At 36.2% G+C, this 20,361-nt stretch overlaps 1 protein-coding gene across 8 annotated transcripts in view; it reads left to right on the top strand.

The window, feature by feature from the left end:
- Positions 1-20,361, top strand: part of TRDN (triadin) — a 227,863-nt gene that overhangs the window by 174,977 nt on the left and 32,525 nt on the right. For all 8 annotated transcript variants that reach the window (XM_069010861.1, XM_069010857.1, XM_069010862.1 and 5 more), the window contains 3 exons: positions 5,797-5,826; positions 18,934-18,960; positions 20,043-20,090. In XM_069010861.1, the coding sequence (XP_068866962.1) occupies positions 5,797-5,826; positions 18,934-18,960; positions 20,043-20,090 (105 nt within the window). The remainder of the gene's footprint in view (positions 1-5,796; positions 5,827-18,933; positions 18,961-20,042; positions 20,091-20,361) is intronic.

Raw genomic sequence — 20,361 nt, forward strand, 5'->3', positions numbered from 1 at the left:
AGAATAGTTTAGATTAGGAGGGGTCATCTAGTTCTACCCTCCCTGGAATGGGCAGGGACACATCAAACATGACCAAGTTTCTTAAAGCCCCATCCAACCTGACTTTGAACACTTCCAGGGATGGGTCATCCACAATTTCTCTGGGCAACTTATTCCAGAGCCTCACCACCCTCACAGTAAAAAAAAACCTTCCTAATACCTTATCTAAACCTACTCCCTTTCAGATTGAAGTCCTTCCCCCTTGTTTATTCACTACATGTTCTTGTAAAGAGTGTTTCTCCATCTTTCTTGTGGGCTCCCTTCAGCTATTGGGAGGCCACCATAGGGTCTCCCCAAAACATTCTCTTTTCCAGGCCAAACAAACCCAACTCTCTCAGCTTGTCTACATAGCACGTGTACTCCAGCCTTCTAATCATATTCATGGACTCCTTTAGATTCACTGGAACTCTTCATGTCCTTCTCAAGTTGTGGGCCCCAGAACTGCACACAGTACTCTAGGAGGGGTCTGACCACCAGAGCAGAGTAGCACAGAATCTCCTCCCTTGCCCTGCTGGCCCAAGTGCTTTTGATGCAGCCCAGAACATGGCTGGCTTCCTGGGCTGCGAGTGCACATTGCTGGGTCCTGTTGAGCTTCTTGTCCACCAACATCCCCAAATCTTTCTCCTTTGGACTGTTCTCAATCCATTCTCTCCCCAGCCTTTATTTGTGCTTGGGATTGCCCCAGTCCATGTGCAGGATATTGCACTTGGCTTTGTTGAACTTCATGAGGTTCACACAAGCTCACCTCTCAAGTGTGTCCCAGTCCCTCTGGATCTATGTCCCCAGTTGCACCAGACCAGGCTCCACACACAGTTAAAGGGAACTTGCTCAGGAACATTACCGCACTCTTGCCACCTCTACCAAGTGACTTTACAGAGAGAGGACTGTTGTGGTTTAGGAAAGGTATTCCCCAGTTTAGTGTTCCCACTGGAATGCACTGCTCACTCACTTTCGCCTCACTCCCCCACTGTAGCATGCTGGAGAGGAGAATTAGAGACCCAAAAGTTACAGATGATGGGTTGAAATAAGAACAATTTGCTGGAAACAACAATGAAATAACACAATGAACAATAACATCAATGGTATTAATGGCAGACTGTACAAGAAGAAAAGCAAGCAATTCATGTATGAGTGCTCCCTGCGGAAACCCCAGGAAATAATCAACCTCTCCCTCTGCCGCCTACCCAAGCTGGGATCCATCTCTACCTCCATCCCCAGAAAATGACATGAGGTGGTATAGAACTACTTCTGAGTCCTGGCTATGCTCCCTTCTGGCAACTGTAAAAATCAGCCCTGTCACAGCCGGATCCAGGGCATAGGGTTAATAATCCATACAGTGTGAACACTGATAATTCAATGTAGAATTTGCACACTTCTCTTCTAGGCAATGTCTTTGTGTTCTCATTAAGGCATTGCTGGCAATAAAGAGAAAAACACTGTAAACTTCTTGGGGGTTATCTAGTGAATAATTTTTCTTGTAGTAGGTCAGCAGCTATGTCTTACAAATTAAGGCAAAGGGGATAGGCAGGTTATAAGGGAGTTCAACTGTAACATCATTCTTGCCCACTAATGATAACATGCATGAATATAATTGAATAAGAGGTTATTTCTCCAAATCTGTTCATTAAAATCTGGACCAGAGGAGGAAAAGGGCAGGAAAGGTTTTTCATGCTACTGAATGAGAATCATTCTAAATAACAAATGCTTCAGCCAATTTAAAGGCTAAATTCTCCTCTCTGATGCTCACTATACTGGTTCTTTTAACTGTGGTTTCTTAACATGATTAAGATTTCACTTGACATGGATAAAAGAAATTCTGAATTCAAAAAAACTGAAAGAGAAAGCAAAAATATCTGCTAAAAAGGTCTGAGAGAGAAATATCACTTTATATGGTTCTTAAATATTTTAAAACACTACCTTCTTCTCAAGCTATGAACAGATGGACAATTTATGGTGAGATGGGCAAAGACAGTATCAACTCAGTGAATGCCAGATGCTTTGCTGTAGCTGTCTACATGAGGTGGTTTTCACTTCAGCATAACAGCATGCATATGAACAGTTATCATAGAGTACCTGACACATGGGATGAGTTTCCATTTGATCTTGTTTCACCATAGCTTACATGTTTATAAAGAAAATAAATATAAGAACTTAGTCAAAACTTCGGTCACTTTCAGACAAAACAGTTACTGTGTCAGGGTAAATACACTTAAATTACTCCAGGGTTATTCGTAAATTTAAAAATCTGTCAGAAATTTGGTGAATTCATAGTTAAATTCAGAACAAAACCAAATATCTGGAAAAACAGAGTTCCAGCCTACATCATATCTAGAAATGGAAACTCTATCTTAGTAATAAGGGTTTTCAATATATTAATAATGTAATAAGCACAGCATCTATTTAATGGTTTAAATAGACCTTCAGAAAGTTTCAGTGTAAGAATTACTGCAGAGGCCAAGTAGCTGTTGCCTAAGACCTACAGTATTAAAGAAAATAAATTTGGTTAGGAAGAAGAGAGCAATTGATTAATTTTCATCTTGCAGCTTGTTTACAGAATAATTGCTTATGATTCCATGTCTGGACTCATGCTATGTCCCTTAATTAAGAGAATAGGAGAGGAATAGCAATGTAATGAAAGTTTTGGATGACAAAATCAGTTAAATAATTCAGGTAGAAGGGGCTGTGATACATTGAATTTACAAGGTGAGCAGACAGAACGATGGCAAAGAAAATTTAGTGTCAATAAATAGAAGGCAATATGTAGTGGAGGGAAAGTATTAAAGAAGGATTTATCTCTAAATTAACCATGTAAATTCAGGAAAGTACTTAAGTATTGCTGCAGACAAGTCAGCGAAGAACTTTCTTCCGTATGCAAATGCATTAGGAAAAATGCATGTAATGTTCTAAAGCTATTGCATAAATCAAAGCTGCATCTTGTCTAGAGCGTTGTATACAAAACCCTTATGTGATAATGTGGCACTGGAGTGGGCCAGGAAAAAGCAACAAAAGTCTCATATAAAGTGAAATAGGAAAGATTCAAGATTCTCTTTGGGATTAATTAGTATGATCATGATAAGACTGAAAATCACAAATCTAAGTCAAGGGCTCTTTAGAAATGACACAGAGGAACTGGATATCTTTAAGGAAATGTAGTTTTCATAATTAATTATTGCAAATTTAGAAATAAAGTTAAACTTCATATTTCAGGATGGAAACAAATTGCTTCTTATAAGAAAAAGGGAGAACTTGTAGAAGAAGTCACTTCTATGACAGTATTCAGACTAAATATTTGTTTCTGGCTACTGCTAGGTCATGAATCTACATAGAAAGGACTACAGTTGAGTGGGAACCAGTGTTTTCAAGATTTTTGCTGTTTTCAAGACATCTTTACGATTTTGGAAAGATTTGTGTTTGCTCAACAGCTCAGAAAAATGTCCTTTGAAAGCACCATCATGTATGAGATTAAAGGACTGCTGGTGATCCAGGTTCAAGTTTCTGATAAAAGTCCAAAACAATAGAGCAATCCTAAACCTGAATTTACTTTTCTTTTCCTCCTTGAAAATTCTTACTACATTGCCACAGTTTTTTGACCTTTCCTCGACTGGAAATTTACCTTTATTTCCCCACCCTACATAAAAAAGATTTGAACAAGGTCTTCCATGGCTTGTAATTATTTTTTTAACCTATTCACAAAACCTAAAATATGACAATGCTCATTTCTCGTTTCTGGAATAGTGTCAATCTGTATTTTTAATGCCAGAATATGGTATGTATATTATTGAAAAATATATTTTGCTTTGGATATTATCTATATTAACTGAAAAAGTATGATTGGATTTGCATAGGCCTAGAAAAGACAGACTGTGATTTAAGGCTGCTAATATAGTCCTTTTGAATAGCTTTTTGTATACAAATTTCTAATTCAAGAACCACAAGACAAGTCTCATCAGTACAGAGTAAAACAAACTGACTTAAGAATTTCTTCTTTCTGCAAATAACCAAGGTAAAAAAGCACATGGCTAAGATCATCTCCTATATGGGAGCATCACATTTTCTAGTTCATCATTCTACTGTATTTCATGTCCTTGCCTCCCTAGCTACCATGTATTATTCAGCAGGTAATCTGGCTTTTTATCACCAGCAAATCAAATACAGCTTTGATGCACACATTAACTAGAAAACTGAAGTGATTGCAAAGAGTACTAGATCCTGGAAAACTTGTGTCAGTTTTTCACCGATTCTGGTCATGAAACCTTTTTTTCTTTTTTTGCTGCTGGGCACATTCTTGGGATGCTTGAAATTTATCTAATTCTCCAAGGAGACTTGGTGGTAGAAAACATGAAAAATCTTTGAAATCAGAATATTTTTGCTACAGGCCATTGATAAATAGCATTTTAGTAATTCAGGGTTTAACTGTTTCCTTCTTGGTCTGCTCTATCCAAATGTACAAACAGTTTGAAGTAAAATGATTTCTCATTTCCAGAACACTGAAGAGACAGAGATCAGCACCCAAACTCAAAATGCAAACATCTGAAACTACTAGGGGGTGTCTCTGACCTCATGACCCTTGATTTCTGTCCTGTACCAGGACACATTACCCAGTGAAGGGCAGAGTTATATTTCTGCTTGTTTCATTTCCAGTTCCAGTGCCACATCAGATCCATTCATACTGGCAGCCTGATGCTGAACACACTTTTCTGGGTAGTAAGATCTCTGAATCTTAATTCCTCTCTCTTCTTTTGCCTGCAACTGCTAGCCTAAGGCAGAGACTTACTGAGACCACTTCTAACAGTCATGTTTCAAAATAAAGTGACGTCTCTAACTACATTTTTAGAAGTTTCAGTTCTATAAATGTAGTCTGGGGAATGGGTAGTGCATGGATTTTGAATGGATTTAAGTATGAGCTTGGCTCATCTCCATCAGAGTTGCAGCAGTTATCTGTAAATACAGGTAACTCTCATTTTAGCCACTCATCGCTTTTAGTAATATTTTGTTATGATTTCACAATACCCATTGTAGATGTATGCAATGTTTTATTGGAATAGTGGGCTGAGTTTTAAGGGACTTTTATTCTGTCTTCAGAGTCTGAATATTGGGCACACAGTACAGCTTCCATTGAGAAACTAATTCCAAGGTTTTTAAATTTGGTTTAATTTTTAAAGTATCAGTTTTCTTCCAGTCTCTTTCCCATTTTCCTTCACACAAAACCCATGCTATGGGATTTAGAGGTGGGCTGGATAATCAGGTCTTGTAAATACTAATGCTAGGCAGAGGCTTAGAAGCATCAGTCAGTTTTTTACTTCTTATTTTATACATATCTTTAAGAATACAATTTCTAATAGCAAAAAAAGACATATTTCTCTTAAACTGACTATGTTTCATAACCTTTCACTGTGCTCCTCTTACCCCTTAATGCCTTGCCATTTCAGTCTATCCTTCTCCTTCATTGTTAATTTTGAAATATTCACTCTATGACTCTTTCCCATTATCAGTGTCTGGGAGGAAGGATGACCATAACTAAAGTTATGTGTGAGAATGTAGAGAGCTGGAATTTGCTCTCATCAATAGCAGAGCTGGGTGTCTGTGAGGAAATACTTCAGTTTCTTCATCTGGCAAAGAAATTTATTCCTTTATGGCATAACATATGTGTGGTTTGAGATATGTTCACAAAAGGCTCATATAGGTGTTTGAATTATTTTTGCTGATACTGCTATTAACTTCAATTTTGAAAACACAGTATTTTTGTTTCTATTTCAGCTGCAGTGAAAAAGGAGGGGGAGAAGAAAGGTAAATCAATCTCATCCCTTGACTTAAAGGTCTTTCAGGCTGTGACTGCTGTGAGAAATGTTTCTTTCATTCAGTGATACAATTGCAGTGATATACAGCATTGTGATGACACACAGCACCTCATGTGCTACCATCAGCCAACTTTATCTGCTCCTACTGTGATAATACTGTTGTAATTTCCACTGTTGGTAGCTCCTTTTTAAAACAGGCCAATACGGACCAGTATCAGACACTTCATCATTCTGGCTGGGAGGAAAATGAAAGGCCTTTGTTACCATGTTAGAATTTGTCAAAGAGAACAAAACTTGCAGTGCACCATGCATGCTGACCTGGCTGCTTGTTCTTTGCAGAAGTTGCTTTTCTAGGCACATTTAATTTTCTCTTTTCAGATATATATGGAGCTTGCATGTAACCTTTGCTGAAGTCATTCTCTGATATTTTAACAGATTAGTGGAAAAATTTGCCCTAAATCAGAACCTAAACCATTACTTTTATTTAAATATAGTGTATTTATCAGACACCAAATATCTATTTATAGTGTAGTTGTTCAGAACAAGATTTGCTGAGTTAAAACTTTTTTCATAATTTTCTGATTTTATTCAAACAGCAAAAATAATGAAATATTTGCACTGAGGAAGTATTTTTTTAACCTATTCAATTTTATTGATTACTGGGTTTATAAATCTTGTCTTTCTCACTAAATTGAGCAATGGGAATATTTTCAGAACATTTCCACATATTTCTTAGCATTATTTGAGATTTATTTTTTATTCAGTGAGAAAAGAAATAGCTCTTTATTATTGATGGGAAATTTGGGGGTGGGGGTGTAGGGCGTGTCTTTTGCTGTTTGGAAATTCTGTGATTCACATAATTGAATTATGGAACCAACTTTTACTGCCTATACATGAAGACTTTTTCAGTCCTACTAAGTTATTATTTTTTTCTGTTATCCCTGTACGGAGCTCTTAACTGAACCAGAAAAAAAAAAATTATAGTCTCAACTGTTTTATCAGCTCATGAGTGAAATCTTGGCTGTGTTGATGTTAGTGGCAAAATTCCCATTCACTCCACAGAAGCCAAAATTTCCCTTCATATCTTTAACAGAATAATAAAATTCATTTCAATTATCAAAAAACAACCATGCTTAATAGGTATCAAGCAGGATATTTTGTCCAAAGACTAATTAGAAACAACTGAGGCGTGAAAGGTAGCACATGAAGCAGGGAGAATCAGAAAACTGGCAAGCTATACTTAGAGCCATTGGTTTTCAGATATCAAAATGCCTGCTGTGTTCAAAAACATGAACTGCTACATCCTTAATGGAAAGAAAAGAGTGAGGTAATTGTTAAGAGTGCTACTTCTTTCACCCTTGCCACAGATCATGGGCTCATTCATTTACAGAAGAACTTCAAGGGAATTTGTTTTAAATACCTAGTGCTCATTTTTCACGTTAGGATTTTCTTCCCCCTTTACTATAATCTTCCCCAACAAAACTGATTGAAAAATGCATTTTTCATGACTATTCTTTGAAGTTGGATCAATTTTTCCATTTCATTTTCTCTTCTATATTTTTTCTGCTTAAAAAAATTTCCTTTGATTTCTTAGTTGAAAGGATTTTGCAACAAGTATATGTAGGATACTTTCAAGCACCTGGCTCAGGCAGTATCTCATCCTGCTGGTTACCACCAACCTATTTCACAGAAACATGGAAGTATGAACTGAAGTTCAGCATTAGTCATTCTTATGATATCATCCCTTTATTTTTTTTTTTTTATTAAACCTCTCTCTGATTTTCTGAGATCATTGTCAACCAACATTGTCAGCAAGGAAGGTAGTGATTCTAATGAAAAAAATGCCAGAAAAATAAAATCTTCCAGTAACTAAGGAAAACTGTTTCAGTGATGTTCCTGCCTTCAGTAGATATACATGAAACTGAACAACTGGAGAGAAGTAATAAGGCCTCTTCCAAAAATTGAACATGCCATGCTTTAGTTGCCGTGCATTCTCATCTAGCTTCCCCCCTCTCTGCAGGCCCCACATGGAGAATATTGCATGGTACTAGCTAACTCCTAATATGATAAAGTTTTATTTATTTCTGCTTATTCTGTTGTCACAAGAAATTGCTCTGGGCTGCATGTGTATTCCTCTGACTGGCAATAAAAAACGGTAATGTTCACTGGTTTTGCTTAAGGACACAGTATTTTTTGCAAAGCTGCAAAAATAATGGAAGTAAGCAGGCAGCGTTCTAAATTGACTGGCTCATTATCCAAAATATATTGTGGTAGTAGCATGCACAGTTCAAACAGCACTTTGCCATTTCTCATGTGAATCATACAGTACACAGGCACTGTACTCTACACGAAGCCTTCTCCAATTATTTTGTCATATTCAAATACACATCCCTCATCTAGAAAAACAAGAATAATGAGCCATACAGAGTGACAAGCCATCATAAAGGAGAAGAAGATGGAATGACTTGTGCAGTCGATGGTACATTCTGTGCATAGCATAAATCAGACTTGAAGGAGCTGGCAAAAGACAGTAAAGAACAAAATCAAGATGGAGAAAGATTACATATTTGTCATGGGTTAGTAAATAGTAATGAGTATTTTGGGCAAAACCACTACAGTATTGTGCTGATTTCTCCAAATATGAGTGATACTAATGGGAACCTTCAGGCACAATTATTGCATGAAATTTAGGCATTCACTATTTCTCTTTCAAAGGTTAGCTTGCTAGGACTTTGTGACCAAAGTCCTAGAAAATGGCCAGCTTTACCTTCCAGCATCATGTTATGCCTTCTTTCAATGTGTGTGGGATAGAGAAGCTGTCATAGAAATGTGTAAATGTTGTCAATTCCAAAAGGGCAAGAGGCAGCAAACCTTTGCATGAGGAAGGCACTTCCTAAATTTCCCAAGAGCAAATCTGGCTGCCAGTACACAAAAATTTTTAACTCTTGCTAATAATTCAAAGCACTGTGGTCAAGGATTCAAGTGAATTAAAATAGACCCATGTATTGGTGAAGTGATATAAATCCCATCATTTACAGGGCATCTCCAGAAAACAGTAAACAGAACTCTAACATGCTGTAATATTTCAGCATTTTTCACATTTAATTGTCATTTTAAAATGAAAGAAACAGTAATAATTATTTTGATTTATATAAACCAAAACAGTATTTTCATATTTCAAAAATGTTTTATAAAGACAGAGGGTTACAAAAATCCTTTGTTTGGAATAGAGCCATATCGAAGAAAATTTCAAATTTTCCTAGTTCTGCATAAAGTGGAATTTCTCATTTCAATTTATACCTCCCATACCCTTTTTCTGACTATAGAGGACATGGACTGAGCTGGCAATGTCAAGCAAGAAAGCTTAGTGAGTTCTGTCTCCAGATCAGTGTAAAGAAATCTCACCTTGTAAAGATTCTTTACATCTGTGTTTCTAGTGAACCCAAACAGGATTTAACCATGACATGACCCCTGTGGTTGCACATTCTCATGAGTATGTGTAAGAACACTTTCTTCGTTGAAAGCAAAACGTGAACTTGAGCTGCCAGGGAGTTGGTTTCTCCAGGCTCCTTGGAGCTAATGAACAAGAGACAGAGAACAAATTCTGTCTTGCTTCTGAGAGCACATCTAATTCAAGGCTTCTGTGAGTCTCATCTGCTCTGTAGACTGCCTTCCACAGTTAGGTATTATGAGGATTTGTAAATTAGTGAGATACAGGCACTGGTTGGCTGTCAATAGCAATGCTCCTGATTTTCAACATTATCACCTTGCTCTTAAATTCATTTAATAATTTTTAGAAAGAAAAATGAAAATCACATTCATATGACAAGCTTCATCAAAATACTTTGACAGGAGAGTCTGCAGGATCACATTTAGACTTTTTCTCAATAAGCACATTGTGGTGTAAAAATATATATATAATCTGAGGGCAGCTAAAATCAAACAAAAGGAGAAAATGGGCAAGACATGTACATTCAAGCTCCAAACTACATCTTTTTGTCAATTCAGTAAAGAACAATTTCCTTCTAATACTCCTGGTAATGGTAGTGTATCCATGGCTTGGAAACTGCTGCTCTGCATACAGAGTGTGGAATAAACTGGCTAAGGCACAGCAGGATCCCTTTTCAATATATGTAAAAATCAAGATGCTTTCCAAGCTGAAAAAAAAAAAAAAAAAAAGAAAAACAAAAAAAAAACCCAAAAAAACAACAACAAAAACCAAAAAAACAAAAGGGGAGGGGATTTGAGAACTGCTTAGTTTTGGAATTGACCAGAAAAATTGGAAGTCAGCCATCTTATTCATATAGCAAATGTTCATGGCAGCCTGGGATTCTGCTCAGCTGCAGATGCCACTGCTTCAAGATGAACCACAGCTTCATTATGTCATTTTCTAACGAGCGTCAAAGGATAAGAAAGTAGATTATCTGATTCTATAACTGCAAAGTGTATTACACAACCACTTACTAGAACCTTTAGTCCTAACAGAGGGGGGAAAAAAAACACAAAATCAGTATAAATACTTTAAAAGCAATTTTCTTAAAATAGGGTCCAAAATTCTGTATTATATAAGAGAAAATAGTAAAACCAGCCATTTGCTAATATGCTGTTGAAACTAGTAGCGCTATTCTGACCAGCTGAAGGCAGGCAGCTCTCTCAAAGGTAACAATCACTGAAATAGCCACAAGATGGAGCCCAAAGGATCTTCCAAACTGTAGTTAACATTGTCATCCTGCATTGCATTAAGAATTAAATAAAGTGGTTTTACTGAAGAACACTTTACAGAAATCTTAAGATTCAGACAAGATGTTTTTCAATGTAAATCCACTCCAGACTAAAGATGTTTTTAATTTAATAGATGACTATCCATGCAGTGAGCTTTGATTTTCCATGCTGAAACAAGTCCCCAGCATTTTCAAGGAATATTGGTGAACAGATAAGTCATATTAAATAAGGAAAATTATCTGAAAATACTACATCAGTTAACTGAAATTTGTTTGACCTCTGTTTACCTTGTCTCAACGATCTTAAGAGTGTAAATATTTACGTCAGTTTTACAGGGTTATGTGAGACAATGATCTGTACAACCTCTGCTTAGTTAGTGATGGACAAAACTTGAGGAACTAGGCTCGTGTACTTTTCAGATATTTCAGTTGGGATAAGACATGACTAAAAAACACTCTCTAAAGTACCCATTCAATATAAGCAGGTATAGGAATGAATGTCTCGAGCTCATGACTTTTCGCTGAATTCATAAATTTTGAGAATTTTTTAGATACTCAAATTAATGTAATCATTAAGAAGATTTAACTCATGCAAACTTAGATGTATAAAGTTAGGCATCTACATTGAAACTGTTCACCCTAGTTTAGGGATAATGGAGAGAAATAAACATATGCAAAGAGTGTTTCATCTGTCTTGTATCTGTGTCAGAATGCGATTTCTTCCCCTCCTGGAGATACTTATATTTCTCACTTAAGTATGACAGGGAACATAGTTTAAGTTTAGTAACAAGATCAGAAAACAAATGTCAGTGAACATCAGGATAGTTTGTTGCTGATTAACAACCTTCCCTCCCTCTTAAGAATCTGACATTGAAAGAGAAGAAGGAGCAAGTAATTTGTAGATCTTAATAACTGATTAAATATCCACAGTCATTATACTTAGATGGAGGGTCTAATGCAAATATTTAATCTAGACATTTTAACAATAAGGTAAGATCTCCGTGTTTACCTACCTAACACCTCAGTGTACTCAAAGCACGAAAAACTAATGATGCTACCTTGCATCCATGTTTTTTCAAAAAATGCCCACACTTTTATTCTCAGTAGGATTTAACCAAAACCTTGACACTGGTTACAACTTTGTAATCTATTCAATGTAAAACTGAGATTACACTCTTTTATGTCTTATGTAACAACAAAGTTGCAAAATAATTCATATTGATAGACCTGGCATAGCTGTGGATGCTAGCAAGGGCTAGCAGAGGAATTTTCCTGTGAAGCTTTCCTTTCTCATAACAAAGCAGTTAGAGAAATCCAGCTTCTCACAGCTTCTCTGCAAAAGCCTTTGTTCTCATGAGAACTGGATGGACAACAGTTTGTAACTATTTCTACAGCTGCAAGTTGTTGTGGAAACTATAAAATTGCTTTCAGTCTTGTGAGAATAATATTTGGAAATGGGTGTCTTACTGCTCAGCCTATCACCTTGGAAGGTGGTGGGCCAATAGGCCAATCAAGTAATTTCTCTTTTGAGAACCATGCTATAAAGGTTATGGGTGATTAAACGAGGTTGCTTCGGCCATACCTTGCAACCTGGATGAGTGCCGTGTTTTCACCATTCTTTGGGAATAACAGCAACAGCATATCATTTCAATTACAGTTATGATTACAACCTGTGTTAATAATTCTTACTTGCCTTAAAGTACAACAGTAATTTATTCAGCCCCTGCTACCAAAAACTGGAGCCAGTTAAACTACTGTTTTAATGATTGAAGCAGCTGTGATTTCTGAAGAAAGAGTGTTCTGTGTAATTGGTGGCCTGTGTTGCTACTGTAAGTGAGGTATAACACATATATATTGGCATCACGTCAGCAACACTCACACCTGTCAATCAGCATAATATGCTTGAACACCTGCATATCCACATAACACATGGTTAATTGACTAAAAATTTCCCCACGGGATAAACTATTACTTTATTATGCTGCACAAAGATGTGTGCAAATGAATGCTCAGGGGAATTCTATTCAGATGCAATTCCAGAATGAATAGTTCTTCTAGAGGCAATCTACCTTTCTTTTCTTATCTATGCAGAGATCATTTGCAGAAATGTGCTTTTACAAAGTCATAATTAAAGCAAAAGCAGTGATCAGCAGCATTTCATGAGGAACAAAGATGGTTCAGTCTGTTATGCCTCCAGAAGTTAGTCATTAGCCCTCTGTTTTAATCACCGTGTTGAGTAGCACACTGGGAGAAGTCCATTTTTTTCAAAAGTTAATTAAATTTTATTGTTCTCCACCCCTTGTATCAACTAATCTCTCCTCCAAAATTCTTCTTTTCTAGATTTCCATAGTTATATTATTATTTTCTAATTTATTATTATTTCACATTTATTTAATAACATGCATAAAAATATTTTCAGCCATTATTATACTTTGACAAAGCCATAGATAAGAAGGACCTCAACTAAGAAGTTTGTATTCCAAGTATTTGCATGGAGTCTGGACCCAGGGCATTAGTTTGGCAGATTTCACTAATAACAGGCATTATGACTGAAGATCCACTAATAGTGAATATTGACATCAGCAAGAGTTGCTCCTTTTGGCTCCAATTGTTTAAATAGAGTGGTGAACATTTGTTGCATAAACTAACATCTATATTCTGAAAAATCATTCTAACATCCTATAAACTTCAGTCTGTCTGATTTCACGCAGTTGCCCTTTGTGAGTCAGTAATTGTTGTTGCAATAGAGATGGCCCTAGCTCTGCTGTGTTTTGCCTTAGCTATATGCAAACGTAAAACTGGTATTTATAAAAGTGAAAGCTTGTTAGCATACTCTCCCTCATCTTTATGTTCCCATCCCACAATTTCAGGGAACAGCACATGAAAACGCCAGAAGCTGAGGATGATATTGAGAGGAAGGTCTTCAGGTCTTTCACTACACGTGCCTAAAGATGAAATGCATTAATGCAGCAGATGTACCTCATCTACATTTGACTGAAATTTTATTCTTTCCAGCTCTGTTGATGGAAGATCTGTCCTCCTGGGATTTTAAGACTTATAGTACTTTAAAGATATTAGTTTTCAGTGCTATCATGCAAGATTGCTGTTTCAACAACTTACATTTCCCAGAGCATTTCTAATGTTTAAGTGACAAATTGGGATACAGATAAAGAATGGGATCATTACTGATGATTCCTAAAGGCATGCATCTCAGATTGAAGTTGAAGCAATTCCTCTCATTAAAAGTCATTTTAAAATGTTGGAAATGTCTGTACTTCTTTGCTACTTTATTATATTTACACCATGATAAAGTTTCTCCCTTCCCTCCCCTCTCTCTATTATTTTTTGTTTTCCCTGTTATATAAAGTACTCTTGAACTGCCAGTTAAAAATAAGTCTTAAAGAACAAGTTGTTCTAGACAACATCAACAAAATCCTCCAAAACCAAGAGTCAGCTCATTTTTCAATATGCAGCCCTGAGGTATAAAGCAAATCAAACAGCAAGGACACAAACATGATAACTCTAGGAAAGCAGATAGATATCTTGGGTCAGGCTGCTCTGGTAAGGAAAACAAGGCAGAAAGAACTGTGAGAGCAGCCTGACAGCTCTTTTTGGTGGAAAGTAGTTATAGGAAGATCAGTCTGTTGCAAGTGAATACCCTATAGGCTCTAATATCAGTGGTTAATTACTAATGATAGTGGCAAACTATGACATTTTAGGAGGGTTTGTCTTAAGCATTTATCTTATTATCATCCTTCAGCCGCTGCTGATACAGTGATCCAAGGAAGTCTGTGGAGATGCACAGACTCAGATGAGCATTCCTAGACCAAGCATAGAAGAACATTAGCTGGAAGCTCTCTGCTTCCCTACAAATGCTCCAGACAGCCTTAATCACTTAGCATTTAATACTTGTCATGTTAATGTGGGATAATACTTCCTTAATGTTTAGAAACCTGGACAAATGTCCTGGAAAATGCTAGGTTTAAAGCAAACCAGAAATGTAAAGTGAATGTTGTAGGGAATTAAGAGATCCTGTAATGACAAGGCTCATACAGTAGTCACTGTAATTTAATCTTATACCAACTTCCCCACTTTATGCCACCACCACACAATTCTTGCTTGCTTACTTTGTCTCAGCCACGGGGTAACTCTTGGTCATACACTGTCAAGGCAATTTTTTAACATAGAGCAGAGGTCAGGATGAGCACAAGCCATTCTCTTTTGAGGAATCCTGCTGCAGCTAACCTAGTTTTTGAGTCACTTTTTTAGACATATGCTTAGTAGACTGGCTTTACCACACAGTCTGCCAGCTACTCATCTAGCCAGGAGAACTTGAGTAAGACACAGGCAGATATGAGAGACCAGGTCTGCTGATCTAGAAAACTTATGCTAACATTTAACTTCTCCTTTGAATGACAAAGAATACAGACAATAACTGCACAAATCTAGGGAACTGCTCCTTAACAGAGTGGTAAGTCCTAATAATCCTTTTTTTTTTTCTGAACTTATTATCTGAGACATGTAAGGAATATATTTTATTCTGTTTGACTTCTTCATAATACAATTGCTTCACAGTTTGAAAAACCTTGCAATGACTAGAAGAAAACTGTCTTATTTACTTTAAATTATGCACAATGATGTGGTCTCTTAAGTTCTTGAAACTTTAATTTGGAAGGAGTAATGTCCATTAATTTGTCTAAAGGACAAACTGTTAGTTTGTCTGTAGTTCATTTTCGGGGAGAATGGACTCATATTAAATACGGAAATCAAATTTTATCTTTGTCATGATGAATAAACTGGAAGGTATACATTTCAAATTTTGAGAATTCAGTTAGAAGATTCCTGTTGATCTTGATCTCTATCTTGGCCTGTAATATTGTTACAGATTAACATTATGTGTATGTTGTGTATTCATGCAATGTCCAGTCCAAAACATGGTAAAGAATCCTTGTGCTCTCTTTAATGGGAAATAAACCAGGCTCTTACCTTGTCTAATGGAACATAAATTTCTTATTTTTAATACACCTGTAACTATCTAATTGGAAATAATTTTTCCCAGATACAGCATGTATTATTATTCTGTTTTTCTTTACTAAAACAAGTACTTCTAGCATTGCTTTTATTTCCTGTACAACATATTCTTTTCTTACAGAATGTGCACATTCACAAATGCATTTGCTGTCTGAATGGCAAATAACTGTTATCCAGATGGAAAATAGACATGTTATAATCAAAAAAGCATATTCTGCTTTTAGTCTTACCAATTTATGGTTCAGTAAAATGCAGGATTTCATTTCTGAACTCATATCAGAATCTAATTTGCAAAAATATGCCATATATAATTAATACCCTTGCGGCCTTCAGAATAGCAGACAAGTAAAAAAAATTTGAAGTGAAGTGAAAAACAGCAAGATATATATGAAGCCTGGTTCCCAAGTTTAATTTAGACTGGCAGAAAAGAAATTTCAAATTTTTGCTGAGAGTAGAACCAGATAATTTCATTGATCCAGTTCAGTTCTTATGCAGCTTCAAATATTTCAGCAATCCAACAGCTTTCATTAGATTCAACTCTGACCTTGTTCTTCCTTTAGTGTAGTTTAAGCGTTAAACAAATGAAGATAAGATACTTACTTAGGACTGAATTTTCTAACATTGTGAACAATGAGTACTTATTTACCCAACAGGTATTCCTGTTAGCTAATGGCTTCAGAACAACTATTTGAAATAAAACCAAAAGTTTATTTAGCCCAACACCCTCTCTCCATCAGTGGCCAAAAAAAAGCTTATTTTCACTTTCAGTGCAAGATTCTACATGAAATGTGTGAGATTCCTAGAGCTGCAGAACACAGCCTTTAATTTTTCACCCTTTAGGTTAAATAACATATATCCTAAAACATTTTGCAAAGCCTGACTTGGTTATTGACATTTAGTTTTTATCGTCTTGCCATTTTCACTAAGTAGAATAAAAGTCAGGGTACCAACATTATAGATAATTGTAATACTGTAGAAATGAATCTAATGGTCTTAGGATTTCATTTTTTAACTTTCTGCTTACTCTGTAAGTAATTTGAGTTACATTTTTTTATGAGATACTGGCACACAAGAAGGATAACAATATTATTGAATGGACAGAAATCACAGTTAGCAAAACATAAAGGTTTATTTTTATGGCCCAAATACCATTTCAAAATTTCACCTTGGTGTTTTGTTTAGGCTTTTTTTTTAATAGAAAAAAATATAGATATGTTTTAAAATACCAACACATCCTCTAGAGACTTAAAACTTTAGAATATCTTCACTATTTCATCAAAATATCTGGTATAAATATCTCTGAGTGTTGTGCCAGAAATAAGAAAGCTGGACTTTTAGGCAAAGCACAGATAGCAGTAACCTCAGTGTTCAATCTGTCTTGATGCTGACATTATACCAGTTTGTCTAATTAATGCCTCCACAGAAAAGATGGAAAAGGACAGCAGAGATACCTTCACAAACTTCAGGGACCAGACTTTAGCTGAGTTCCTATTGTTTTAAACATTCTATGTGACTCATATTTACCAGCACAAAAAGGGAAATAACTATACTGGCCTCACTGGAAAGTTAAGGATTAATGGTTTTGTTTTGATTTTAGGCAGATCTTAGATAAGGATATTATTACAAAAGCTTGCTTTTAAAATTCATTAAGCAGTGTCAGTAAATAGTCTTTAAACTAATACTGTTCATATGTGGCCTAGCTCTGATCATTTTTGATGATTACTGAAAGTGTTATGTGACACAATATTCTGTAATAGTTATGTAAGTCATTATACCAGCCCCTGGTATAATGTTCAGATTTTATTTAAATATTTGCTGTGGAATTCCTTTTTGCAAGTTGAAATTCATAATTACCTGCGTATATCTCAATATGTTTTTTGACACAATTAAAAATTAATATCCTCTACAAACTTGGACATATTTCATGGAAACTCAATTGCAATAGAATTTGCCTCAGCTTATGATGCTTAGGGAACTACTTTTTTGGTTGTTTTGGGGGTTTTAAATGAGCCAAAATTACAAAAAAGTTTTCTTATATACGTAAAAATAACAAACATGGCTTTGTCACAGGACCTTTGTTTATCTGTTGTTTCTTATTTCTGATTCCTTGGTTAGAAGCAAGCATATACACCTCTTTGTATCTTCAGTCTCTGTTATCCACAAAAATGTTCTAGGTTTTTTTCACTTTGTTCTGTACACCATCTCCTGTTGCTGTCTCCTTAAATGTGCAACAACAACTTGGATTAGAGACTGGATATAAAATGGGAGTGGATTTTATACTGCAGGGAAAACAAGTGAAACACAAACCCACATGCACAGCAGTTTTTGTCCCAAGTGGGAGCTGGGGAGCTCAGGGGCTCAGTGAATCACAGCTTGGAAGCTCACAGCAGCACTTTTATTGCTTGTGCTGCTGGGTCTGCAAAGGTAGCTCATCCCCTGCCCTACTGCATCTCTGTGTGGGATTACTCTCTCTCACACACAGAAGACATGCAGGTGGTAAAGCCTTTTTTCTCTTGAAAACAACAGCTGTGTAGCAAAAGTCAAGAAGAAAAATCCAGCTGGAGGACTAGGTCTTGACATTTCGCTTGCTTCTGTAGAACCGATAATGACATTGGATACAGCTGCCAAGCTCTCTCTTTACCTGAGGAATGTTGTCTTAACATCCATGGAAAGTATTGGTTCTCAGTTTTATCTCATCTGGGAATTTTTTGTGGAAAAATGCAGAAAATTAATTGGCACAAAGTTTAGAAGTTGCAGCACTGAAATTCTTTTGTTTAGAACTGGCCTAATTAATTTAATGAATATTTTCAATTGTCTTTCTGCTTCTTGGAATATCACTAAATCCATCTGAAATTCATTGGCCTCATAGAGCAGGTGCAATTGTCAGACATTCTCATGTTTAGACTGTCCTAGGCTTTGATTCCTCACTGGAGCTAAAATTATTTTTTTGTCTTTGTCTAGTAGAGACCTTATGGTCTGAACTTGCCCTGTCTCTTCGTGGGCACTGAACTGAGCACCTTACTTATCCAGGCAGTTTCCCTGGGTTTGTTCTATGGTCAGCATTTAGTGAAGGTGACTCAGCCCAGTGAAGAGGTACAGAGCCTTCCAAGGGTATTTGTACCAAATTTTGGCTAAATGAGGAATTCAGGGTGCCTGTGTTCCTCAGCTAAGTGTCCCATTTATGTGTCTGGGGTGGACAGTGTAAGTAAGACAATGTAACTGTTGCACACTTCAATATAGATTTCACCGAAATTTTTTGTGTCTAAAATGTCACTAAGAAATGCATTAAATTTTGCACCACAGTTACAAAAATATTAAAATTCGCCTTTTTTGTTTACTTCTAGCTACCTCAGGGAACCCTCATGAACACAGTAAGTACCAAGGCGATACAGAATGTTGTTAGTTTAACTTTCAGAAGGAAGGTATTTCTGTATTTTTACAAAGTTGTAGCAGCTTAAGATGGGATTCATCAACACAAACTCACACATTTTGACTTATGAAACTGGTTTTCAATGACTCGCTCTGTAATGCAGGACCAGGAGTGTCTCACAGGTCCCAGTTTGCATGGAAACCATTTTCCCATTCAGCTGAGACCCACCTATGCCTTTTGTCTCCATGGCAGCTTTGCACTGGGAAACAATTGAGGGCGCCGCAGATGAGGAAGGGTCTGTGCAATTCTCTGGCCTGGCCTCTATTCTGAGTTTTAGAGATTTATTTCTTGGCATGCTGCAATGCTCACCTGCTGCACAGCTTAGACATTGGAGCTACAAATCAGAATTAAACATATTTTTAACATTTCTCTGAAATTTTTTCTGTCTCATAATGTTGGGATTTGGGTAGCACACTGTTTTTAAATAGCACAATATTGCATACAGGTTATATTATAATAGAGAATAATATCCATTATTGTTAGTGCTTCGCAATATACTCATGGGATCCCCATACTAGCTAACATAAAGAAAACTAGCCCTAGTCCAGCCAAGTCCAGGACACAGAAAAACATGGAAAACATTTTTGTTTTTTCTTTATGCAGGATACTGAACATTTAGTTGACATTCTTTACAAGAAAACCCTGCTTCTGTTGTAATAAAAACTGCCATAACATCTATATTAAACATCAAGGAGAAATTTTGTATACAGAAGATCAGTGATAGCAATCACAATTAATAGTAGAAGGAATTAATAATTTTAGAAATTCTATGATATTTCTAAAAAAACCACAGAAAATAATTAAACCACATTAAAAAGCCAAAAAAGTATTTTCATGATTTTAATTTTATAAGGAAAAAATAGTTAAACATCTTTTCTTGAGAAGCATATTTATCAAAAAATTCTTCTCCTGTCTAGTGGGAATATGTAATGCAAAGTCGTCTTCGAAAATTATGAGAATCTTTTATTTTTAAAATCTTCTAAAAATTAAAAATCCTTCTAATACAGGGATTCTTATTTGCAGAGCATGAACGTGATAAACGTGAAAAAGCTGTCTCTCAGACTAAGCCAGGTAGGTTTGGTAAAGTAACCTCCAGTTACACCCAGCTCTACTTAATAAGGATATGTGTGGTCTGCAAAACTTGGAGACTTCCTTGAGCTAGGCACAGGTGTTTTGCTTTGTGCCATTGGTTTTTTTCAGTGTTTTGGAGAGGAACAAAAATGAGGGTGAAATTTAACAAAAAGGATTCGGCTGTCAGAGTTTTTGACTGTTCTTGTGACTTTTCTCACTGGTGTAGTAAATAGCATTAGCAAAATCCATTTTCCAGAGTTTAAGGAAGGAG

Source organism: Aphelocoma coerulescens, chromosome 3 (genome assembly GCF_041296385.1).
Source record: "Aphelocoma coerulescens isolate FSJ_1873_10779 chromosome 3, UR_Acoe_1.0, whole genome shotgun sequence".
NCBI classification, from domain to species: domain Eukaryota; kingdom Metazoa; phylum Chordata; class Aves; order Passeriformes; family Corvidae; genus Aphelocoma; species Aphelocoma coerulescens.